Source organism: Phacochoerus africanus, chromosome 4 (assembly GCF_016906955.1).
Source record: "Phacochoerus africanus isolate WHEZ1 chromosome 4, ROS_Pafr_v1, whole genome shotgun sequence".
In the NCBI taxonomy this organism is placed as follows: Eukaryota; Metazoa; Chordata; class Mammalia; order Artiodactyla; family Suidae; genus Phacochoerus; species Phacochoerus africanus.
The window spans coordinates 19,668,374-19,694,130 of record NC_062547.1 but is presented as its reverse complement, the minus strand read 5'-3'; the positions used below and the strand labels follow the sequence as shown (position 1 = coordinate 19,694,130).

General features: G+C 47.8%; 1 protein-coding gene across 2 annotated transcripts in view; it reads left to right on the top strand.

Moving 5' to 3' along the window:
* The window catches only part of EXT2 (exostosin glycosyltransferase 2), a 137,688-nt gene that overhangs the window by 11,275 nt on the left and 100,656 nt on the right, over positions 1-25,757 (top strand). For both annotated transcript variants that reach the window (XM_047775934.1, XM_047775933.1), the window contains 4 exons: positions 2,734-2,850; positions 12,981-13,176; positions 15,242-15,381; positions 18,502-18,595. In XM_047775934.1, coding sequence (XP_047631890.1) covers positions 2,734-2,850; positions 12,981-13,176; positions 15,242-15,381; positions 18,502-18,595 — 547 coding nt within the window. The remainder of the gene's footprint in view (positions 1-2,733; positions 2,851-12,980; positions 13,177-15,241; positions 15,382-18,501; positions 18,596-25,757) is intronic.

Below are 25,757 nucleotides of genomic sequence, written 5' to 3'. Positions count from 1 at the left end.
TCTGCTTTTACTCCTTTACTGAAAGGTAATCACTCTTCTCAAATACTGTCAAATACTGTGTATTTTTCTAGTCTTTAGTCAATGAATTTATTGTCCAACACACACACACACACACACACACATATATATACACATACCCATTTTATCTCATTTTAACTTAAATGAGAGCAATTTATACTTTTCTAATGCCTGACTTTACTGATCTTTGTTTTCTCAGATACCTTCTGTAATTTTACTACTACCTTAGATTTTGGTTATCCTTTCTTGTTATGGAAAAGTTTAAACCTATATAAAAAAGGGAGACTGGTACAGTGAGCCCCACATACCGACTGTCCAGCTTCGTGAATCATCGATTTATCTGTTCTCCTCCCCCACCTCCCACCAGATTGTCTAGAAGCAAATCCCAGATGTTGTATCATTAGATCTATAACTATTTCCATTTGAGACTCTGCATGATAAGAGCTTTTTAAAAAATGTAACTACACTACTATTCTTATATCTTAAATGATCAATTCTTTAATATCACTAGATAGTCACCAAATATCTAACCATTCCTCACATTTACCTGTCTCATAAATACATATATTTTTTACAGTTTATGAGTCAGTAAACAAAGATATCTAGTAGAATATCACTAGAAGAATAGAAAAGAAGGTCAGCTTTTTTTTTTTTTTTCCTGTAAAACCTAAAACTTGAAGCTTTATATCTGAGGAATTTGCAGGGCTGATTAAAAGGAAGCAAAAGCTCTGCTTGCTGATGAACTGGGTTTAGGCTCTGTGAGTACTCTCCTGGGAGCTGTGTCCGGGGAAGACCTGGCCTGGGGCAATGAGGCCTCGAGGCGGTGAGGCTGGGGGGCCGAGGTGATGCCCAGAGTCGGGAAGCCCTGGAAAGTGCTGAGCTGAGAGGCTGGCGGACACGTCCCGTGTGAGTGTGGTCATCTCAGTAAAACTTCCCCAGCTGCAAGTTTTCTACGCAGTCTCTCGCCGCTTTGGAATGGAGCTCTGATTTGGGGATAGATAATGAGAAAACAGAATGCGCTTCTCAGAAATTCCCTTTGCAGTCAATGTAAAACACGTGTTCTGTAAAGCAAGGGATGCTTACAATTTTTTCTTCATTCTAATGTTTGGGAACCCTTGGCAGAAGATACAGTGACTTCGAGTTGAGGTCTGCTCGGCAGCAGGGCGGGTGTGAGGCTCGTTTGACTCATTGCAGCGGTGGCTCTTCCTGAGATCACAGATGAGATTGCACGTGTGTGATTTGTGACATGAGACCTGCCCCCGCTTGCATACTTTCCTACTAGCAGTGCTTAATCCCACGCTCCCCCCTCGGGGGCCCCAGGGACCAAGTAACAGCAAAAGTTGGTGTCGCGCACACCTGCTTCCTTTCTCAGCACACGTGCACGCTCCTGTCCTCTGGGGCACGGGCCTAATTACCTATTCACCCACTCCCCTGGCTTACCTGGACCGCCCGGTGCCTGTGTGTTGGATCCATGTTTGCTTCTCTGCACGTAGGTTGTGGGGGCCCGTGGAGTCTGCTCGCCATCACGGTCATGGAATCCACCCAAATTCACATCGGATGGATTCATTGCTGAATGCTAATCAGGAAAAATAAGACCGTATGTTGGTACTAAAGCTGGTCATTAAGTTTTACAGAGTGGACTGGCAGCTGGAGAGGTTTTTAGCCTGCACATTACTTCCCTAACCAGTTCTTGGTTTCATAAGGCTTAAACAAACAGATTGGGATTTCCAGGGGTGGTTTGAAAATCTTTGAACTTAAACTGGTCATGTTAGAAGGGAAAGGAGGCTGTCATCAGGGCAGGGAGGGGATTGGTAGCAATCAGTATTGCAAAAAATGTGGCTTTTCAGTTCATAGGTTTTGGCTCAGACTGTGCAGTGCATGGAACTGGCCAGATTCTGCACCAGTAAGTGATTCGATGGGTTTGGGCCCCCAGGGACAGAATAACTGTAAAAGCTGGTGTGATATACACCTGCTTCCTTTCTAATGAAGTGTCATTGTTCTCCTTGCTGGATCCAATTAAAACAGTGTGTTCATGGCTTTCTAATCAAGGAGAATAAAAACTCATGCATGCAGGCGGCAAGAGAAGCACTCAAGTCCAGTTCTGGTTTCCGCGTCCTGCAGAGGGAATTGGGTTAATAAGACTGAGTAGGTGGAATGGATGGTGAGAGCTGGCAGAGGCTCCGTGATTCACACGCATCTTGGGACAACAGAGGAAAGAGCTGCATGGGGCGGGAATCGGGGAGGGGCTGGGGCTAAGCAGCCTGAGATGTGGTACTTTGCCATCACCACTGATTGTTTTGCACGTCACCCCAGAGATTCCAGGCAGTGGGTGGGTGAGCCACTGCCGCAGCCAGTCTTCCTGAGCAGGCCTGTTACCGTTTCTGTTACTCTAAGTGTGTTTAAGGGTATTACGACTTTTAGGGGGGTGAATGGGATCTGAATAAGGCAGCAGAGGGGCTGTTTATAGGGTGTCCTCCTGGCTGTGATGTATTTTAAAACAGAAAGTTAGGGGAAGGCTGGTGCTTCAGGAGTAGGCTACAGCTGGTGTTCTGGAGATGTGATCGTGCAGCACTTAGTACAGTGTCTTTAGAGGAAAGTGATGGGTGAGCATTAGCTGTGGTTGACATCAGTATAAGTATTGTTTCCCCTTTCCACAGGGCTTATCGGAATGAAGACTTTCTTTCTTTCTTGTTTGACAAGATCCTTTGTTTTCAGGGCTCTGTTGGCTGGTGGTGGCTTTTCTACATGGACCTACCGGCAAGGCTACGATGTCAGCATTCCTGTCTATAGTCCTTTGTCAGCCGAGGTGGACCTTCCAGAGAAAGGACCAGGGTAAGGTGCATTTGGCACAGCCAGGTGTACTGTGAGATGTGGGCAAGGGCTGGCGGGGCAGAAGTCACAGCGGTCACAGCATCGATTACAGGCCAGGGCCCTTGAGTACCATCTGTCCCCGCCCCATCCTGTTATCCTTCGCTTCTCTCTCAGCACGTTTATAGCGCTGTTCACCTAGCTTCTCAAATCAGAACTCTATATGATTAACTCCTTCCCCTTCCTCACTTCCTATATCAAACAAGTCCTGGAGTTGCCTTTGTGGCTCAGCGGTAACAATCCCAACTAGAATCCATGAAGATGCTGGTTCGATCCCTGGCCTTGCTCAGTGGGTTGGGGATCCGGCATTGCTGTGAGCTGTGGTATAGGTGGTCGACGCAGCTCAGAACTGGCATTGCTGTGGCTGTGGTATATAGGCCGGTGGCTGCAGCTCTGATTCTGACCCATAGCCTGGGAACTTCCATGTGCAGCCCTTTTAAAAAAAAAAAAAGGAAGGAAAAGAAAAAGAGAATGTCCAGAGTGGGCAAATCTATAGAGACAGAAAGCAGGTGGTTGCTAGGGGTAGGTAGTGGGAAGTGTAGGGTCAGTGATGGAGACTGACTGCTAAGAGGTATTGGGTTTACTTTGGGGCTGCTGAAAATGTTCTGCAACTAGACAGTAGTGATTAGATGATAGCTGTGCAGTTTTGCTAATAACCCAAAGAATGAATTGTATGCTCTGAAAGAGTGACTTTTATAGTATATGTATTATATCTCAATTGAAAAACAACACGGTGAATCAATGCTGGGAGTCCACTCACAGGCACATCCATAACGGTGATCTAAGCAACGAGTTCCTTCACCAAATTCAGTCTTTCTTTGCACTCGCTTAATGTGAGAGAAAGGTTTCAAGCTCATTCGGGCTTTACACACTGTCCACAAACATTTGCTGTGCCTAAAGGAAGTTCCAGAATCGGGCCCCAGGGCACACAGAAGAACACATACACAAGTAAAATGTCTTCTCTTCGGAAAAGTTCTCTTCTCAAAGAATCCATAAAGGCTTCTAAGGAGAACTTTGGGAGCTTTGAGAGTGGATCTAACGTTCTGTGAGCAAACTTTCTCCTTGAGACTCATTCGCGACGCCAAATGCTCTAGGTGGGTTTTTAGTTCTCATCCAGTACGTGTAACATTTTTAGTGTGGCAGTATTCAAATCGGGCCCCTTCACACATGAGCACTTGTCACGTAAGTAAAGGCTACTGTTCTTATCACCATGCTTGTTTAAAGCTCACTGAGATTCTCAGCATGCATTAGCACTCTACAGGAAAAAATAAAATAAAACCTCCTGCACATCCATGCCATCAGCCCCTTTCATTTCGTCACTCACGTCTCAGAAATACAAGCCAGTGTGTGGCAGGTATGTGGGACCTGGCAGTTCAAAAACAGACCTGGCTGCAGTTTACAAAATCCAAGCTCCAAAGCAAAGATGGTTGAAGCAAGTCATCTCGAGGCATGATGAGGGTAACTGGGAGGAGGACCATTCCCGGGCTTGAAAGTGCCCCCTGGCTAAGTGGTATTCAGCGGTGTTCAGGTTGAAACCTACAGGGCAAGCAGGTCATGAGTCTGATGAAAACAAGGAAAAGGATTTCCAGACAGTGCAGAGTGTTCACAGCCCAGAAAAAGAGAGAGAGCAAAGCTCGCTCTAAGAACAAAAAGGGAGAAAAAAAATAGAGATGGAGACAGTGGTCATGCGGTCCGGGGTCTTGAAGACATCTAAGTACAACGTGATGCCGATAGGCCGACGGGAGGGCAGCGGACTGGAGGCAGAAAACCGAAGCGGAAGCGTTGTCAGCAGTCCATGGGGGAGAGGACAGTAACCTGGTGTGAGGCGTGTGAAGACAGAGATGGGCTCGGAGATGCTTAGGATGTAGAACCAACAGGACTTAACCTTTTTTTTTCTTTTTTAGGGCCGCAGTGCAGCATACGGAGGTTCCCAGGCTAGGGGTCGAATCAGAGCTGCAGCTGCAGGGCCTACACCACAGCCACACGGCAATGCCAGATCCTTAACTTACTGAGCGAGGCCAGGGATCGAACGCGTGTCCTCATGGATGCTAGTCGGGTTTGTTAACCATTGAGTCACAATGGGAACTACCCATTCTGGACATTTTCTATCAATGTAGCCCTACAATATGTGACCCTTCTGTGTCTGCTTTCTTTCGCTTAGCATAATGGTTTCAGGGTTTATCCATTTTATAGAATAGAACCAATACTTCATTCCATACTTCATTCCTTGTTTGGCTTAATAATATTTCATCGTATAGATAGACCTCATTTTGTTAATTTTTTTCAGTTGGTGGGCATTTGGGTGGATTCCGTTTTTCAGCTGTTATGAATGATGCTGCTGTGACACACATGCATGTACAAGTTCTCGTGTAAACATGTTTTCAGTTCTCTGGGGTATAGATCGAGGAGTAGAATTGCTAAATCGTACGTTCACTCTATGTTTAACTTTTTAAGAAGCTGCCAGAATGTTTTCCAAAGCAGCTGCTCCATTTTACATTCCCATTAGCAATGTATGAGGTTTCAATATCTCCACATCCTTGCCAACACTTGTTATTATCTGTCTTTTATTCCAGCCATCCTAGGGGATGTGAAGTCGTGTCATTGTGGTTTTGGTTTGCATTTTTCTAATTAGTAATGTTGAGTATCCTTTCATGTGTTTATTGGTCATGAAAGGTTATACACTCACTTAAATGACTAGTCAAATCAGTAGCCAGTTTTTAAATTGGGTTGTGTTTTTATTGTTGAGTTTTAAGAATTCTTTGTATATTTTACATACTGGATCCTTATTAGTTATGTGATTTGCAGATATTTTCTCCCATTCTGTAGGTTGTCTTTTCACTTTTTTGATAGTGTCCTTTGATACACAAAAGTTTCTAATTTCGATGAAGTCTAATTTGTCTATTTTTCCTTTGGTTGCTTGCATTTTTGGTGTCATATGTAAGAAACCACTGTCTAATTAAGGCCACAAAGATTTGCACCTGTGTTTTCTCCTAAGTATTTTATAGTTTTAGCTCTTACATTTTGATGTTTATTCTATTTTGAGTTAATTTTTTTATATGGTATGAGGTAAGGGTCCAGCTGCATTCTTTTACTTGTGGAGATCCAGTTGTCTTAGCCATTTTTGTTGAAAAGACTACTCTTTTCCCAATGAGTGATCTTGGCTCCCTTGTTGCACATCAGCTGCCGCTAAGTATATGGGTTCATTTCTGAACTCTCAGTTTTCTAGTATGTCGTAATACCACTACCACACTGTCTTGATTATGGTAGTTTTATAATAAGTGATAAATGTGAGTCCTCCAATTTTGTTCTTTTTCAAAGTTTTTATTTTTGTTTGGTTTTTGTTTTTGGCTAATCACGATCCCTTGCCCTTTTTTTTGGCATATGAAACTTCCTGGGGTAGGGGTCAAATTGGAGCTGCAGCTGCCAGCCTATGCCACAGCCACAGCAACATGGGGTCTGAACTGGGTCTGCCACCTACACCACAGCTTGGGGCAGTGTTGGATCCTTAACCCACTGAGCGAGGCCAGGGATCAAACCCACATCCTCATGGATACTAGTCGGGTTTGTTACTGCTGAGGCACAATGGGAACTCCATGGTCCCTTGCTTTTTCATTGTTTTTTAAAATAGTGCAACCTGAATAAGTACAAATAAAAAATCTAATCTTCCTTGTGCTTATACAACTACAAAACTAAAACTGACAAATACAAACAAATCTATAAAACTAATAACATTCAGATTAACACGTCATAGCTGAGGCTTTTTACTTAAAACTGAATCCCCCCCTCAAGGTGAATATGGCATTACTTACGGGATTTGAGGGCTTGGCATGCCTGTACTCTTGCATGCTGGGTGACGAGGTACTTTTTCCTGCCAGTTTTTCTACTTGAGCCACTAAGGAAGCTTCCTTTTATATGGTGCATATGGTGACATTATTTATCTTCATCTGGTACAGATGCATGATTTATATTTTTTCCCTGTCATCTTCTTATGAAAATCTCCAAGCAGATGATGAAGTGAGAAAGTTTTACAGTGAACACCTGTATACCCATCACTTAGATTTTACCCTTAGCGTTTTACTGTACCTGCTTTACGTGACTTACATTTTAAGTCTTTCTTCTCATTAGCCCATCAAATACAGACTTGGACACTGAAAATCTTTTAGCAGTATACATCATCAAATATGAGTAAAAATATGCCTGTACTAATTTTTTGGCCATTATCATGATGCAAATACAAAAATAAATCTGTAGAGCATTTGTAGCCTGGAGAAACTGATACGGTTCAATGCTGTGTTCCCATAAACTGAGAAAGGGTGATCTGTGTGAGCCCAGCTTTACCTGTTGAGGCAGAACAAGTTTTATCACGTACCGAGGACCTTAATTTGACATATTTATGTAGCACTAGGTATGAATAACTTCAATGACGAGAGAAAAGTCAGTTGAAATTGAGAAAGGTTTACAACTGCTAGCTGCTTCTGTGAGCATTCACTTTAAATCGATTGTGTGATTTTAAACAGATTTTTTAAACGCCCTTTTCTTTTCCTGTTGTTCTGGAGATTATTTAGTTCAATTTAATTCCATCAACTTCAGTTCAAATCAGACTTTTATTGCAGGCCTCGTTGGACCAGGTGTGGCCAGGCTGGTGGTTCTCAGCAGGGGAGGGCAGTTGATTTGGCCCCTCTCTGGGGATATCTGGCAATCCGAGGAGCCAGTTTTGACTGTCATGACTGTGGAGGTGTGTTGGGGTCCTCACAGTCACCTCCAATTTTGAAGATTTCCCAGGAGGACCCACAGGACTCAGTGTGCAGACATACCTCTATGGCCATGATTTATTACAGCAAAGGATGCAAAGCACAGTCCTCAGAGGGAAAAGGCGCATGGGGTGAAGTCCAGGGAAGCCAGGGCCAGGCTTCCAAGGGGCCTCTCCTGATGGGATGCTTACCACCCCCCGCCCCCGCAACAAGTTGTGACAGCACATGTGAAATGTTGCCCACCAGAAGTTTTGCTGAGAGCTGATCACATGGACGGTCTCTGCTTGGCATGCACCATAATTCCAGGCTCCCAGAAGGAAAGCAGGTGTTCGGCATGAACCCTGTGGTTTGTACAGTTTGAGCCCAGGGAGCCATTCTCCCCAGTTCTCCCCCCAGGTCGAAGTTTCCACACACCAGCCAAGGATCAGCCTTTGAAAGAAGAGAGCCGTCAGACCTGCCGTGTTAACGCTGTTCTGCCCAGGGTGCCCCTGGCATCTAGTGGGTTGAGGCTGATCAACCGCTAAACCTCTGCAAAGCACAGGGCAGCCCCTCACACACAAAAGAATCATTGGGTCCAGATGTCAGCAGTGCTGCGGCCGAGAAAGCCTGGGCGAGACAGGGTGCGCAGGTGAGGGTCCTCTGGGCCTTTTTCTTAGGACCGCTGGGGCCGGGCCCTCTTTACCATCTAGTCTCACGAGTGTAGTCCTGCTCTCATATTGGTTGAGGACTCCCACTTGCCTTCAGATTTAATCCATGGAAGAAAACGTTCAGAAAAGAAAAGATTCCGTGAAAACCAAACAAAGGAGCAGGAGTTTCCGCTGTAGTGCAGTGGGTTAAGAATCCAACTGTAGGGGCTCGGGTCACTGTGGAGGTTCAATACGTGGCCCACTGTGGTAGGTTGGAGGATCTGGCGTTGCCGAAGCTGTGGTGTAGGTTGCAGCTACCACTCAGATTCAGTTCCTGGCCTGAGAACTTCCATATGCCATGGGTACAGCAATAGAAAAACCAAAACCAAACCCAAAGGAAAGCAGACCACTCTGAATAGCAAAAATTATCCTCCAACGATAGTGTCAGAGATTTACAGGCTGTCTATTGGTATTTTCTTGGTAGCTTAAATCTCTTGTTTTTACATTTAGCTTTAGATGCCTTAAGGTCACAGTGGCTCTCTAAAGTCAGCAGAGGATGCTGAAGGCTGCCATGGGCACGGTTCTCCCTCTGCTGGCCAAGTGGTGGATTTCTGGACCCACCCGCTCCATTTCCCCACCAGTTTGCAGCTTGGCCCTGCAGTTGTGGTGTTTCTTTCATAAACACCACTCCTCTCCCTCTGAAAAAAAAGAAAAAAAAAGACAGACTTCAGGCTCATCCCTCTTTCCAGGGGCTTGGGAGGAGGTGGTGTGGGTGACCTCGTGGCAGCATTTTGGGATCTCTTGCTCTTTGTGAGAGTGGCTTTTTAAGGGAATTCCCACATCTCTTAAGGGCTAAGGAGAGTAGCAAGAGCTTTGTTTTTATTTTTATTTTAAATCTCTCTCAATATTTTTCAATGGGAAGCTGAGGATTGTTGCTATTGATAGCTTCTTCTCACAGCTGTGTTGGCCTCAGCTGGAATTCTTGTCATTTTCTCTCTACAAGGAACTAAATTGGGAGTTTACCACTGTTGCTATTGAGGGAGACTTGGAGTTCTCAGCATGATTTTACTTCAACGTCGATATCAGCACTGCTGGGAGGAAACATGAAAGTCAGAGCCGGTCATTTTGGTCCTAGAAAGAAAAACAAACCCACCTTAGGATTTTGTTTGCTTAAAACTAAAATGGGCTACCCCATCGACCAGCCATCTGCCAGGTCAGGGAGAGCCAGCACGCAGGCAGGGGGAACGCTTTTAGACGCCTGTTCACATCTGCACGTTTCTGTAGAAAATGGTAGCGGTAGGTGGGGACCGAGTGTCTAAAAAGAGAACTGTGTTTCTTAACAGTGAAATCTAACCCAGAGGCTCTCTTTCCTCAAGAGTTTCTTTGAGCACCACATGTCAGCATCTGCATTTATTTCTCTGTCTATCTAGAAGGATCGCTCTCTCTATCTACATGTACTGAAAACCACGCATTCACGTCGGTATCTCCCATCCAGCACCCCAGGGGCTGACTGGTTTTCCCTCTTTCCATATTCCTAATTCCCTTCTCTGACAGCGAGAGGTCTGGCTCCCATTAGCCTCAGTATCTTTCCTTATTTGATCAGCCCTCTTGTCTGTAACCAGAATTCTGTTGTTCCCACTGCCCCTTCCTTGCACAGATGCCCTCTCCCCCCCACCCCCCCGCCCCACTCAGTCCCTGACCCCCCACCTTGTGCTCCTGCTCCCCCTCATCGACCCAGGACAGAGCCCCTCCTCACCCTCCTTGGGTGCTAACACCCCACACAGAAGCGGTGTTCCTGTTGCTGTCACCCTTCCTGCCACCTTCTCCTGGGCTCCCACAGGCCCTCCTCACCTCCCCTGGTCTCCAGCACCCATGCTCGGTTGCCATAGCTACCTCTGCCCCTTACCCCAGTGCAGAAACCACAGCCGCTCTTTTAGGGATCTCATCCCCTGTGCCTGGCCACCTCCCTGCTCTTCCCCCATGTAAGTGGAAGCTCTCCACTGACTCGGACTTCAGCACTCCCCGCGGGCTGTCCCCCGCTGTGGAGAAACAACCTCTTCCCCCCAGGACTCCAGCAGTCTGCACCCTCCCACACGGGACACCTCCTTGGATACGAAGGTGACTATTCTTATTCGAGGCAGCCTGGGGCACTGGATTTATGCTGGCAGCTCCACTTAAATAGAAGGTCTCCAGGAAGGTCCAGCCAGTCCTAGTGCTCCATGGCATCCCCGGCATCCATCGCAGCACCGGCGGCTTAGGAATGGGAAGGACCTTTCCTGGCCGTTTAGTTCTAACTAGTGTATGACACTTTCTCCTGAAACGTCTTAAAAGTTTTCTGATTTGTAATTTAAAAAACTCGGCACCTCACAGGGCAGTTGATTTCATTTTCAGGTAGCCTTGAGAGTTAAGCTTTCCATGCTTGACTTGAGAGCTTGACTGTCAATCTCTTCCCTGTTTAAACAGACACTTTTTTTTTTTTTGTCTTTTTAGGGCCACACCAGCGGCATATGGAAGTTCTCCAACTAGGGGTTGAATCCCAGCTGCAGCTGCCTGCCTATGCCACAGCCACAGCAACACCAGATCTGAGCCTTGCCCTCGACCTACATCACAGCTCATGGCAATGCCAGATCCTTAACCCAATGAGCGAGGCCAGGGATCGAACCCGCATCCTCATGGATACTAATTGGGTTCATTACCACTGGGCCACCACAGGAACTCCTAAACAGACACATTTGATTACAGAAGCACTTGGGCTGGAGGTGTATTCGATCTGAGATGCTCTGAGGGTGCTCCCTGTGGTGCTCCTCCCGTCATAAATCTTCCCTCTGGAAAGAAATGCTTTCGCCAAAGATAAATGAGCGAGGCTCAGGGCTGGGAGTGGAATGCAAGAGTCTGTTTCAGTGGCTGCAAGGAATGCTCTTGGCTATAAATAGTCAGCATAGTGTTTGGTGAAAAGGGAACTTAGGGGGAAGTCGCCCAGGATGAGAGAGGAACCCAGTCCATACAGCTGGTCCACGCTGCCTCCGTGACCGGCTGCTGTCCATGTCTCTCTTAGCCTCTCTGGCCCCTAGCCTGGGCTCCGAGTCTGCACTACCGCCCAGAGCAGCTCTCTCAAATAGAACTTTCAGGGAGGAGATGACCATTATTTGTGCCACCAGGGACCCACTGGCTGCATATGGCTGTTGTCACTAATGGGACAGAGACACTGGATTTTAAATTTTCGTAGATGTAAATGGCCTAATGTGGCTAATTGCTGTCAGACAGCGAAGTTCTAGGGAATCTGCTTGTCCCTTTCTTTCCCACCTGTTGTGTGGGCAGTACCCTTTGCTTTGGGCTCAGCTGTAGAAAGAAAGTACCAGAAGTGTTTTTGAGGATTTCCGACCCATCGAATCCTGCCTCTGCTGCTCTGTTTGCTGGAGTTGAGCTGATCTGCTGGCGGCGGAGTCGTTCACGGCCCCTGTTCTGGGCGTGAAGCCTGACGCTTGGGGAAGATGATACCCTCTCGGTTAGAGAGTGAGTCGTCTTTGGCTGTGAGCCTAAGGCTCACAGCTAGAACCTCCAAATAAGTTGGAGAAACTGAAGAAGGATCAACCAATTACCCACCCTTTCTTTCTCCCCAAAGCAAGAAAAGGGGGTGGGGTGAGTTCAGACTGTAAGGTTTGGGTGCCTTCTTACGCACGGCTTCCTCTTAGCTTCCCAGGCGGCGATGTCTGGAGGTGCGTGTCCTCAGGATTTTCCCTGGTCTGTACCAGCTTGAGGTAGAGTTAAGTGAGCACCGCTCCTAGGTCTGATTCCATTTCTTCTGGAACCTGCTTTATGTAATTCCCGTCTTCGACAGTGATCCCTGTCGGTCCTTCCGCCTCAGTAGCGTTTATGCTCTGTCACTTCTCTGCCTGTGGGGATCTTGCCTTGCAAGAGAGGATTGCCCTCTGGTCCCCCCCAGAGTCTTCCCCTCGCCTCCTTGCTTTCTAACTGCACATTTTGTCTCTCCAGGGGGTCTAAATGGCACTAGACCCTTGGGAATCCTTTCTTCAGTCCATTTTCTGTAAAGCACCCTCGCTATTTGGATGTTAAGACTGGTTCCATCCTTGGGTGAAGATAGTTTTTTTCACTTGTTCCTCAATGACCAATTTGGTCTGCCTACATGCGGCTTGACGACGAGGGCTCGCTCGCTCTCTTCTCCATAGCATAGGGTGTGCCACCCAACAGCTGGAAGCAGTCTTTCACCTCTTCTGCTTTCATGGCCAGTGCTGTCCTTTATGATCCCTTGTTTTCCTGTTTGAAGGCTACAAAGGTTCCTTTTCAGAGCAGAAAATTCAGATCTAACTAATGATAACATTTGGTGATCTTCCAAATAATCAGCCAGTTGATTTCTTCCTTTACACACACACACACACACACACACTCTCACACACACACGCACACATTTTAAGCATGCTCCCTAAGCTCAGCATGTTATAAGCATTTCCTCAAAACATTAAGAGCTTTTCCCAGGTGAAATCTTGAATGACGGCATGATGTTTCATCACATAAATGAGTCATACCTTGGTTTCTTAGAGTATATAATATTCAGCAATGTCACAGAGTATAGTTTCCCCAAAAAAATGAAGGATGCGAATGAAGACGGGTGAGAAGACACTTGCCACCTTAAGTCAGTTTAATATCAAAGTTGGTCTCACCTTGAGTAGCACTGAGTCCCTTGTCTTCTCCTTTGTAGGCCTCGGCGGTTCTTCCTCCTGTCGTCCCAGGTGGCTCTCCACCCTGAGTACAGAGAGGAGCTGGATGCCCTCCAGGCCCGACACGGAGAGGCAGTGTTAGTCCTGGACAAGTGCACCAATCTCTCCGAGGGCGTCCCCGCTGCTCGGAAGCGCTGCCACAAGCACCAGGTCTTCGATTACCCACAGGTGCTGCAGGTGAGGGCCGCGCACCCCCTCTCCCGGACTCAGCAGAGGCCACGTCCATGTTAAAACTGACCCCGACAAATAGGAGTTGTTGCATCCAGCAGATTTCCCCAAGGGGAGAGTGAAACCGAGGACTGCTCCTGGCTGGAGCCTTGGGGCTCCAGGTGCTTCCACGTCTGTGTACAGTTTGCGCGTGTCCCCACTCCTTGCAAATCTCCATCTTACTTCAGAACCGCAAATCCAGTAGATTTACAAAGAAACCACGCAGGCGGAGCAGGCACCTGTATTTTCCTTTTCTCCCTGTGTTCATCATCCAACCCAAAGAAGTCTCCTTTTTTAAGGTGCAGCTTGTATCCTCTGACTGTGCCAACCCACATGGCCACCATCAGCTTTTCTGGGAGTGGAAGATTTTTGTTTGTTGTTACCAATTTGTCTTCCAGTGTTTTTGCTGCACTCAGTGTGTCCTGCTAGTGTTGTGGGGATGGCAGGACTTCATGACCACGGGCAGAGCTGTCCTTTTGGGGATGTTTTATAAGCAAGATATCTGACACTCCAAGGGCCTGGGGGCCAGGAAAGGAGAAATTGAGTTTTGTCCACTCACGTATTTCAAATACAGACAGGTAAGTTCAAGGAGAAATATCAAGAAGCTGGTGTGAGGTTTTTGTTTTGTTTTTTGTTTTTGTTTTTTTTTAATCTCCAAAGAGAATTGGCCCATGCTGAGATTGTTAAAATACTTTCAAAAAGTGCTGCGTCTCCTCTGGAATGTCTGACTGATAACAGTGGTGATGGGAGCAGGAGTATTTATAGTAACCTTTGTCTAGACAGGAAAAATGGTTATCAGCACGTGTGTCCACATCTGGACACCGCCTCCCGGGCTGGCTGAGCTGTCCACCTGCGCTTCCAGGCGCCGTGACGGATGCCCTTTGTCCACTCTTGCTGCTTTTTCATTTATCCCCCGAGGAATTCGCCATTCTGAGTTTCTTCGTATTTTTTCCCTGAACTTGCCTTATCTCTAGCTTTAAAAATTAAACAGCATTTTAAAAAAATTTTTTTAATTTATTCTTTTTTTCTCCTGAAGAGGTGAAAACTGGGAGAGACTGAGTGTTAGAGATAGGTCTTTTCTTATTTGGGTTGACTTAACAGCAACTGTTTTTCCTCCTGTACAGCTCTTTTCCCGAACGTCCCCCACATCGGATGGGTTTGAGGGAGTGAGTGGGGAAGAAACTCTTTGAGATTTCGCTTTTTGTTCAATTAATAGTTTCCAAGTAGAGCATATCTGGAGTTCCTCTTGGTGGCTCAGCAGGTTAAGAACTCAGCTGATATCCATGAGCATGTGGGTTCAATCCCTGACCTCGCTCAGTGAGTTAAAGGATCTGGTGTTGCTGCAAGCTGCGGCAGAGGTCACAGATGTGGCTCGGATCGGCTGTGGCTGTGGCTATGGTGTACTTAGGCTGGCAGCTTTGGCTCCGATTCGACCCCTAGCCTAGGAACCTCCATATGCCATGGGTGTGGCCCTAAAAAGCCAAAAAAAAAAAAGGTAGAAGAAGCTGTCTGACTTCATGTGTTTTCAAAGGCATTGCATTCATGAGATGAATGTCTTCTCTATGCAGAGCACACCGGGGAGTAGAAAGGTGAGATTTGATACTTTCTGGTTATGGGGTCCTCTAGAGAGCCTGGGATGCCCAGACCGAATAATTAATTCTGTTCACAGGTAGGTGGGGGTCAGTACGCTAAGCACTGGGCAGCCACTGTGCCGTGGGGTTCAAATAGCACGCTGAGCGAATCCAGTCCATGGGAAGTCACACTGTTGAGTGTCCAGAGGAAGAGCTGCATGTGGGTTGTGAACATTTGCAGAATGTCAGCAGTGGAGGCATTGCCATGACCCCGAAGAGTAAAAATCCAGAACACTGCAACCTCTTAAGCTTTTCAGTCTTATGGTGTGAGCTATTATCTTTTTAGCATTTTCAGTATGACTCGGCTTCAGCCCCTGGGAGAACTTCTGTGGTCTGCAGGGATCAGAGTAAGTGGATCAGCGAAAGTGGTTTCTAATCCCCTCCCTCTGCCTGTGTTCCTGCAGGAGGCTACTTTCTGTGTGGTCCTTCGCGGAGCTCGCCTGGGCCAGGCGGTCCTGAGTGATGTGCTTCGGGCTGGCTGCGTCCCCGTGGTCATTGCGGACTCCTATGTTTTGCCTTTCTCCGAAGTTCTTGACTGGAAGAGGTGGGTGTTCCCTTCTGATCAGCTTTACACCAGGGGTTCCACATGTGTTAGGTTTTAAAAGTCCCCCAAACACCTGTAATGCATACCTGGCTTTGAGAACGACTCCTTGAGACTGGTTTTGCTGTGTTTTCCATCAGAAGAGTTCAGTCCATTGGCCTGAAGCAGAGGTTGGCCAACAGAGACCTTTGGCCAAATTCGACAGGCTGCCAGTGTTGGAAAATAAAGCTGTACTCAGTCACGGCACCCTATTCATTTATACGTGCTCTTCGGCTGGTTTTGTGCTGCAGTGGCAGAGTTGAGTTGAGTACTGAGGTTTAAATGACAGAGAGTTCACGGTCCGCACAAGCTGAACTACTTACTCTCTGGCCCTTTACAGGAAATATTCACCTGGGGCCCAGAGCAGCAGTTCACAGCTATGCCTCACCTGGAGAACTTTTAAAAACATGCCTGGGCCTTGTCCTTGGGAATTTATATATTTATTTATTTATTTTTGCTTTTTAGGGCCGCACTCGTGGCATATGGAGGTTCCCAGGCTAGGGGTCTAATCAGAGCTATGGCTGCCGGCCTACACCACAGCCACAGCAATGCCAGATCCGAGCCGCATCTGCAGCATACACCACAGCTCACGGCAACGCTGGATCCTTATCCCACTGAGCGAGGCCAGGGATTGAACCTGTAGCCTCATGGTTTTTAGTTGGATCCGTTTCCACTGCGCCACAACGAGAACTCCGGGAATTTATTTGGCCATGCCTGCAGGATGTAGAAGTTCCCGAGCCAGGGATTGAACCCATGCCACAGCAGCGACCCAAGCCACTGCAGTGACAGTGCCAGATCCTTAAGCTGCTGAGCCACAAGGGAACTCCAGGAATTTTAAAGCTTCCGAGGCAATTCTGATTTGTAGCCACAGTTGAGAGCCACTGTTTGTTGAATTTGCATAAAGCGCTGGCTGGAGGTGGAGTGCCTGCACACGGGCGAGGCCTGGGAGCACTGCTGTGTCCAGATGGAGACCAGTGGGCTCTGCCCGGCTCTGGCTGTCAGTGCCGAACTCCATGGAACAGTCTGCTTGTCTCATGCTGTTTCATTTCCCCAGGATTTAGGAGCTTAAACATTTTTGAAAACGAGTTCCTTTTGTATATACTTCTCAGGCTTTGCCCCCAATTTTTAATCGCTTTCTCCTCTCCCACTTTTTCTGATATCATGTCCAAGTCTGGTCACCCCAGGTATTTGAACACTTTCTGTGGCATTCCTCCATGGGTACATTCATTCTTCTTACGCTTATGGGAAAGTCCACTGCGAGTAATGCAGGCTCTGCTCCTAAGGAGGCTAGAATCTAGTGGGGAAGACAAACCAGCAGTTCTCATCCTGTGGGATAAATGCTGTGACAGATGCCACAGGGGGCGAGAGAATCCCAGAACAGGGAGGGAGCGCACTTGAGCCTGGGAGAGGAGGGTGTGAGTCTCTGTCCTGGGGGGTGATGAGCCACTTTGGGTCACTGACTCCCGGGAAAACCTGTATCGAGCGCCCTTTCCTTGTAGGTACTGAGTTGAGGACGGGGCTACACAGATAATCAAGGTCCAGCCTGGCCTCGGAGAAGCCCCCGGTCTAGTGGTAGGAGAGGCAAGTAAGGCAGCGATTACCAGATGCGGTGCTGAGCTGCAGCCCTGCTGGCCAGGAAGCCAGGAGCGGGAGGAAGATACACTCCCCCTTTTGGGCCTCAGGGTGGGGAGGCTTCTCAGAGGCAGTCCCCCTCAGCTGAGTCTGAAAAGCTGCTTGTTCCTACGAGGCCCTGGGTCTGCTTGGCGGGTTATAATTATGGGTCAGTGGTGGAAGGGCTCTGGATTCGAAGCCAGGGGACTGGGGTTCAGATAACCAGCCGTGTTGCTGGCTAACTTCATGATCTTGGCAAATCATTTAATCTTTTTTTGAGCCTCTGTTTTCTCCAAATATGTGTAGAAATCATCTACTTATTTGTTTATTGAATAAGAATCTGTTAAGTGCTGTGTGTGAGAGGCAGTGTGCAGGGGCTCAGGTATGCTGGTGATTGGAACCCGGCGTGGGTCCATCCTAAAGGACCTTGCTGGCGGGCAGAGGGGGTTTGGAGTTTAGTAAATTCACTTACACAAATACAATGACAAGCTGCTAAATCCACGACGGCAAAGTTGCCATCGAGGCCCCTCTCCCTTACCCACCGTCTCTAATGGGGTCGCAGGTCCTGCCAGTCCTCTCCCCCGTCCCTTCGCCGGCCCTTGCAGCGCCTCGGGCTCCTGCTTTTCTGTGGTTTTCTGTAGTTCTGACCCTCGAGGCAGAACGGTCCTCCTGGAACATAACCAGATCAAGCCACGCTTTGCCTAACCCCTTTTGTGACTCTTTAGCTCGGTGAAAGCCCAGGTCCATAAATGGCCCAAGAGGCCCCAGCTGCTTTGCTGTGCCCCTCCCTCCCCCGCTCCCCCCTTCATCGCCTGGCATCCTCCACCCTCTTTACCGTACTCCAGCCACACTGGCCTCCTTGCTGTTGCTGGAACATTCTGATTTCTGTTCCTCGGGGCCTTTGGCTTGTTGGTCCTTACGCCCGGAATGCTCTTCCCTCGGGTATTCTCCATGGCTCTGTGACCCCCTGGCCTTCCTTGTCTGATGTGTCCATTGTCATATTGCCAGGACTTGGCATGTAGTAGGGGCTCCATAAGTATATGCTGAATAAGTGAATGGATGGGGCGTATAGCTAAAGGAGAAAAGTCCTTGTTAATTCAGAGCAGGCAGTGAAGAGCGAAGGAGGGACCAGATTGGTGGGATTGCGTATGCAAAGGCCCTGTGGTCGGGCAGAGTGATGTGTTCAGGAGACCGAAAGGTGCCAGTGTGGCTGCAGCACTGTGGGGAGTAGACGGAGGCTGGGAGATGAATGGAGTGGTGAGTAGGAGGTGAGAGATGGAGCTAGTGGGAACACCTTTGAGCTGGTGGGTTCCGACAGATGGGGAACTAAGAGGGGCTACTCACTGCAAGGACAGGCTGACAGAGGTTTGGGGTGTTGTTGCTTCTGCTTGTGAAAATTAAACAAGACACGTATGTAGCAGAGCTTTGTGGAAGAGGCCATATGTACATCAGCTGTTTTGCTCTTGTCTCTAGAGCATCTGTGGTCGTGCCAGAAGAAAAAATGTCGGATGTGTACAGTATTCTGCAGAGCATCCCGCGCAGGCAGATGGAAGAAATGCAGAGACAGGTAAGGGGCCAGGCAGTGCTACTGGGGAGGCAACGTGGGTGCTGTGACTGCTGCATACGGAGCGGGATGACAGCCACTGAACACGGGGGTGGGATCAATTTCCTCCACCGTGTCGACCAACCACACTTAGAGAGGAAGCCAGTGTTAGAGGGAGCTGCATCAGGTGAGGTTGGGGGTAATAACTGTCAGAGATTTAGAGACACTCCTGAGGTGAGCCTAGGGTGATGTTAGGGTCCCTCTGCAGAGACTGCTCAGGACGCAGGGCCGGCCTCTCGGGAAGGTTGCTTATGCAGCATGTGAGTTCTGTTGCCAGAGACGCCGTGGAAGCTGGCATGACTCAGGGTGATGCTTCCCAGGTGCTTTGGGCTTGAGAGTGTCATGGTATCAGCTGGCCTGGGGTCCCCTTCCCTCCCAAGAACAGTACCCCCCACCCCCCCAACCCAGGTCTCCGTCCACCTTCTGCCACCTCTTCGCCTGGGCTGCTCCCCACTGTGTAATGTCCCCTCCAGGTGTCCCGTTGAGCCCTGTCCCCTTTCTCTCTCCTGAAAGAAGTCTGGTTGGGCTCAAATGTGAAAAAGTTAAAAGATTTAAAAAGACTATCCCAGTGCTGGTACTGTGCATGTTGTTTCTGTTTTTTTTTTTTTTTCTTTCTTTCTTTTTTTAAAATGGATTTTAACAAGTTTTTATCACAATTATCTATGTAGGTGACGAGCGGGAGAAGAGGCTGGGAGGGCTCTCAGCACTGAGGATAAAACTGCCCTGCGCACCCCTGTTTTCTCCCCCCGCCCACCCCGGGCGGAGGGCCTGTGTCTAACCGTGTCCCGAGAACAAGCCTCAGCCCTCCGTCCGGGTGAGGGCAGGGTGGTCACCCGGCTGTGTGGATGGGCAGGGGATCCGGGCTTCTTACTGCTCCTTAACCGCATTTTCAGCCTGTCTTGCTCTGAGCTCCACCTTTATACCCAGAGCCTCTGCAGCAGGACGTGAGGTTTTCTTGGCTGATTTCAGGTGCGGCCCTCTTGGGCCTGTAGGGTCAGCTGCCACTCCTGCTTTTCTGCCTCCACACTTTGTTGCTGTTATCTTCTCCCCCCTTTTCTTTATCTTTGAGTGAAATTTTAAAAATTGCCCCATAATTGTCATTTGGGGGTTTTAGGAGGTAGCGAAAGTTAGTGAATGTAGTTAATTCACCTTTATTATTGATACTGAGCCTCTTAAACCAAGGAGAGGGCGCATCACACAGTAATTAAGTCTGTAGGTTCTTACCTGAGACTGCCTGTGCCAACGGCCAGCTTGGCCATTTCCTAACTCCTTGCCCTTGGCCAAAGATCTGCCTTCTTTGGACCTCGGTAAGTAACCTCATCTGCAAAACATTTTGGCATTCTGACTTGAAAACAAATCACAGGTTGAGTTTGGCCTCCTTGTAGTTTTTTCGTAGCATACCCGTGTTCATTTTAGGTTTCTGGGCTTCCCTGTTGTTACTTAACCGCTGACCTCATCTGAGTTTTAGTGAATTAGAAAATCAGTCTAGAGATCTCTAGATTTTTTTATCTAAACTTGTGGTTCGTACAACTTGTGTAGGAGAAAATGTTCCTTAAAGGGCCCTGGTGTTTGTGCTCTTTATGTTTCTTATTATGGCATCTTGATTTGTTAGCAATTCAATAGAGAATTACCTGCTAAATCAGATTATCGTCTTTTACTAGTTCGAGTCTAAAAGGCTAAGAAAGTACTGGGGAGGTAAAAATGAGCAAATTCTGTTTAGTGACCTTCTCCACCCCACCACCGTCATGTTGGAAGCAGGATCACTTCGTTTTTGGACCAGAGCACCCATGGCACTCAGAGAACATGCTTGGGAACCGCAGGTCTGAGTGAGCTTGCAGGCTCAGAATCATAGAACTGTTGAGATGGAATGACAAAAGGTTATTATATTAAAAACAGTGTACTTGGTTATTTGGGTTTGGAGAGACGCACTTGGAGTCAGGAGACTTGGGTTTGAGCCCTGGGTCTGTCCTTATTAATTGTCTGACCACCAGTTACCGAAGCTCCTTGGACTTTCCTCATTTGTGAAATCAAGGGGTTGGCTAGATCATTTCTCATGTTATAGTCAGCTGTTTAAAAGCACTGAAACTCATGTCCTTGACAGTGTTAGTAATTAAGTGGTCCTCTCTTTCCCGTGACCACCTCCATCACGAGGGCAGTTTGCTCCTGTGGTGAATGTGGTTCCTGTGTCAGCTGGTGGGAGGGAGGCAGCCCTGGCACTTCCCTGCCTCCCTTTCCCCTCCTGCTGGCTGCTGCCCCTCCTCTCTGCTACTGTCAGACCTTCTAACGCACTCCACTGCCGTGCCTGTTGAGTCCTGCTCCCCTTGCTCTGAATATTCTGTGTTCCATGCTCTGCAAAGGACCTCTTTTCTTCTCCCAACCTCAGGTTTCTCGACTGGGTGAGATTAGCCAGTTGAAGCAGTTCCCAGACAAATATGAAGGCTGACTAGGCTCAACTACCAGATGCCAATAGGACACCTGTGTCCCAGTTTGTGACAGCCAGAAATGGCTCTAGACATTGCTAAGTGCCCTCGTGGCGCAAAATTGCTATGATTGAGAACTACTTTTCTGTTAGGTAACGACTCATCTTGCTAAGATTAGAGATGGTTGTTTTGTTCTGTAGGGCCCTTTCCGGAATACCCTTTTGCATCTCTCTATTTATTTAGTCTGACTTGGCAGGGGTAACTGACAAAATAGTACTTGGTTCTGGAAAGTTTTTAGACCTTAGTGAATCCTGTATAGGCAGGTCAAATTCTAGTCTTTTTTGTAAGACAGACATAAACTTTTAGGGGAAAACCTGTTGCATCAGTAGTTGATACCTTAGAAGCCCTGGATGGTGTGTTAGGATGAGCTGAGACAGGAAGGGAGGCTGTGATTTTCTTGCTGAGCAGCTCAGCTCTAGCTCAAGGGGCTGTGTGCACAGTGGTGGCCAGCAGAGGGCCCCATCCGCTTTGAAGTGACTCATTTTCTTTTTGAGGCTTTAACTGTCTCGGAGAAATCCTGAGTGCCATCGACTACACTGACGTCGTCCTCAGAGCCGCTCTCTAGAGCTTAGCATGGGATTTTGCTCTTCGTAGATGGACTAGACCCCAAGTTTCTGAAATGACCCCAGAGCTGTGGGGCGGGATCTTGGTGATGAAGGCATTGCAGTAACGTTTTGCAGTTTAGGGTTCAGGGTCAGGAAGGCCGTAATCTGATGGAGGAATACATGGTCTAAGTCCTTATCACAACTCAGAAGTTAGGATGCACCAGAAGAAAAAGATATCCTGCTTGACAAGGAACTAGAATTAAGTTTTCTTCCTGACCTTACATGCGATAGTGAAGCATCCATGACGTTACATGCAGGACGAGAACCTGAAGGAAGAGCTGGAGTTAAGCTCAGATCTTGGAAGTACGACCTGCGTCTGTGTTATCTACCCCTGAAGGCCAGCAAGGAGCGGTGCCGGCACAGATGGCATGGGACGAGCCGGGGTGGCTTACAGGGTTTTTTGTGGTTAAGTTAAAACCCTGTCCTTTCAATTAGTAGAGGTTAATAGTTACAGCAGTATAAAGCCAACTTATCAGCCGCCTTTTATTGTCCTGTGAGCTCGATGAACTAGTTAATTAATTTAGGGAAGCCCTAACGATGTTGTTGTTTTCTAAGGGGAGATGATGGGAGATAATAAGAAACCTGTGATCCCCACCCACAGAGGCCTGACAGCCGTCTTGGGGATACGTGAGTACCAGCCAGAGAAAGCTGAGAAGATGGTACAGATTTTCCACAGGATGTTAAGGGTCTGAAATGGGAGGGAGGAAGTAGGGGGTAAAGCTGTCAGGGACAGATTTACTGGGGAGGTAGCATTTGATGTAAGCCTTCAAGAGGCAGGGTCCCTTCAGCCATCGTTCTCACCCTGGAAGCCAGGAAGATGGATGCAGCTAAATGCTCCTCTCTAGTCAAAGGGAACTTTCTCGTCCCCTGTCCCCCTGGAATCAGAGTGAAAAGGAAAGCAGTCTGGGACATGGGAAGGCTGAATAGACCCTGGACCGTAGAGTTAGCAATGTTTGTATGGATAGGAAGGAAGGTGTAAATGGATCCCCAGTTTATCTGTTGAGTGGAGTTTCCAAACATTCTTTTATTGGTCAGTGGCTCCACCAGCAGTGACCTCTAACCTCAGCCACCCTAGGAGGTGGAAGTCAGGAGCCTGCCTTGCCTTTGAACTCTTCTTTGTACTCGATTGACTAGGAGCCTTTGAGGTGGCAGAAACATTCAGCATCTTCTTTGCTCTCTCTCCTTTAACGCTTGGCTAAGTTAAAATGTCAGTGTCTTTTCAGTCTGCTGCACTGCCCAGCTCAGTTTGCCTTCATGTTTTCCTATGAAGCATCTCAAGTACTTGTGCTGTGGGGGACTGCGTGAAGATAGAATGGGCCGATCAGGAAAGAGAGCACTTCTGTTGAAGAAAATAACCCCCCTGGCATGTGGTACCCTCACCTGGCAGGACTGCAGTTAGGCCTGTGATGTAGGAGAGCAGAAGAGACCACAGGACGGCACAGCAGCGGTCCTGCGTCCTATTCAGAGAAGAGCCCCCACGAGGAGGAGGCCCGCTTCTCTTATTTACATGTGATTTCAGTGCACTGAGCTGCCCGCTTTCTGGTCAGCCATGAATAGAGAAGATGGGAAAGCTCTTTTAAACAGAGAGCCTCAGCACTTTGGGTAGGCAGCAGGCAGCTGTACGCGCTTCACGACATCCGGGTGTGTCATTGTGAGAGGGCAGAAGTACTTGGTTCAAAGAAGCATGCATGTGCTTATTTTTTGCTTTTTTTTTTTTTGGATTTCTAGCATCCAAATGAGTCTCACCATCGCTTTGAACATTGCATAGGGTTTCATTTCTTCCCCTTGAAGCTGTTATTGATGGGGCATCTTAAAGTGGAGGAAATTCAGGTTTGGCCATTCTTGGGGATGCCCTGCAATCTTTATGTGAAGGTTTAAATTGTGTTCAGCACATATATACATAGATCTTTTTAAAATATTGACGTTCCTATGACATATTTCATAAATTTCTCTATCTAAACTGTTCATTTTTATTTTTTAAGAGTGTCTTGTGGTTCACTTAAGGGTGTAAGCCCTCGGATGTCTAGAAGCCTCAGCACCCAGATGGATGTGTTCTCAGAGGGTTCCCTGTGCTGGTGGCCCAACTGTTGCGTCCGTTGATGGTTACGTAGTGGTCTGTGCTCATTTCTCCCTCCCTCCCCCCAACACACACACTTTACAGAGCAAAGTCTGTCAGCAGAGCCGGGAGAGAGGTGGTGAGAGGAGTAATCTGAATTTTTCAACGTGAGGAAACTGAGGAAAGGGATCGTCCCCAAACCACACAGTGTGTGAGGGACGGACAGGAAGCAGACCCTGATTGCTGCCCACAACTTGATTCCGGGCGCACAGCTGTGTGGCCTGGATTGAGGCTCAGCTCAGGATGAGCTTCCTGATAATTCAACCTAACTGCTTATTGACTAGTCTTCCCCCGAAAGTGGCTGCTCGAGACATTCGAGACTAGGCACATCCCCGGAAACAAATGGTGAAGAACGTGAAAAAGATTTCCCTTCCAGTTTCCAGGATCGATTTGTGATGTCTGTCATTCCCCACCTCCCCGTGAACTTGAAAACATTTCCATATTCGTAAACTGAACTCTCTGGGGGCTTTTTAAAAATGCCCACTCCCTGCCTCCCTTCTTCCCCTCACCCTCCAGGCCCAGCGCGCCGCTCCAGGCTCTGGTTCCCAACCTGCCCTTAAAAAGCTACTGGATCACTTACCCTTCAGCGAGGCCCATTGGAGTTCTTCCTGTGGAACAGACAGCCGTGGTTCTGATACAAAGCCAGGCTTTTTGGCCAGTGGGAGAGCCTTGGGGAAAAGTGTGATTACGGGATATTGTGAACTTGGTAATTTTGTTTCAATAGCACTGTATATGGAGTTTTCCTGAATGTATAAATCCCTATTGTGAAGAAGACAGGTCAGTGTGCGTTTAAAGCAGGATAAAATAAGGACTCATTTGATTGGAACTCTTAAGAAAGAGCATTTTTATGTGTTTAACTTTTTTTTTTAGCTTTAGTATTAAGAATCTTATTGGAAAAAGACTTTTGCCAAGTATCTGATGGGAAGCCAAGGAAAGCATTTTAATAGAACTGTCTCAAATTTATAGCGCACTAGGGCCTGTAAATAAATTTCCCTGTCTTTAAGGTTGGGGCCGATTTGCAGTTATTCTGTAACGCTTCTGAGATTTAAACCCTCACCGTCCAGATGGAGAGGCCATAAAGCTGCTTTCCTTGGCAGCCTTGGCATACCCTGTGCACGGCACGCATCACGAGTAGATGGCACGCCGTACATGCTCACTTACTGTATTGTGATGCCAGTTGTAATTGTTTTAGCGACTTGTCCTGGAGCAGCCCACCTAAATAGTCTTTAAATCTAGGAGAATTTGAGCCCTCAGTTTCATAGTGCAAACCCATCAAATAAACGTGTGTTAAGTAGCCACTTTGTTTCTAGAATCGTATAGGTGTCCTGATGGAGATTTTTAAAAAAGGGGGAGTGGGGATACAGATCATGTCTGTAACAAAGGGCCTTAGGATGTTGGGGAGAGAAGCTGCAGTGATGTAGGAATGAAGAGGCCAGAAGTGCTGTCACTCAGTTTACGTGGGGAGTCAGGAATGGATCAGGCGGGGACAGGAGGCTTCATGACTGGGTGGCCTCCAGGAGGGAGAGAGGCTGGTCTGGACGGTGCTGACCTCCGCCCAGAGGTCGGCTTCCGTGGGCAAGACTCGGCGGGTAAGATGGAGTAGCCCGAGGCAGGACCGGGATGTACGGGGATACCAGCAGCAGAGAACTTGGAAGGGAGCTGGAAGAAAGGGAAGGTCGGTGCTAAGTGGAGAGGGATGAAAGGGAGAAGCAGCGTCAGTGAAGGAGATGGAGGGCAAAAAAGTCAAAGAGCTGGAAGGGGCCTTGGACTTGGTTCAGCCCTTTCCTCCTATCTTCTAACTGACATATAAGCCCTAGAATTCAAGTGATTTTGAGAATCAATTGTTAGAGCCAGAGTTGAGCCTACCCGACTGCAGCTGATGGTTTTTTGGGGGGCATTGTGTACTGCAGTATTTTCCAAACTGA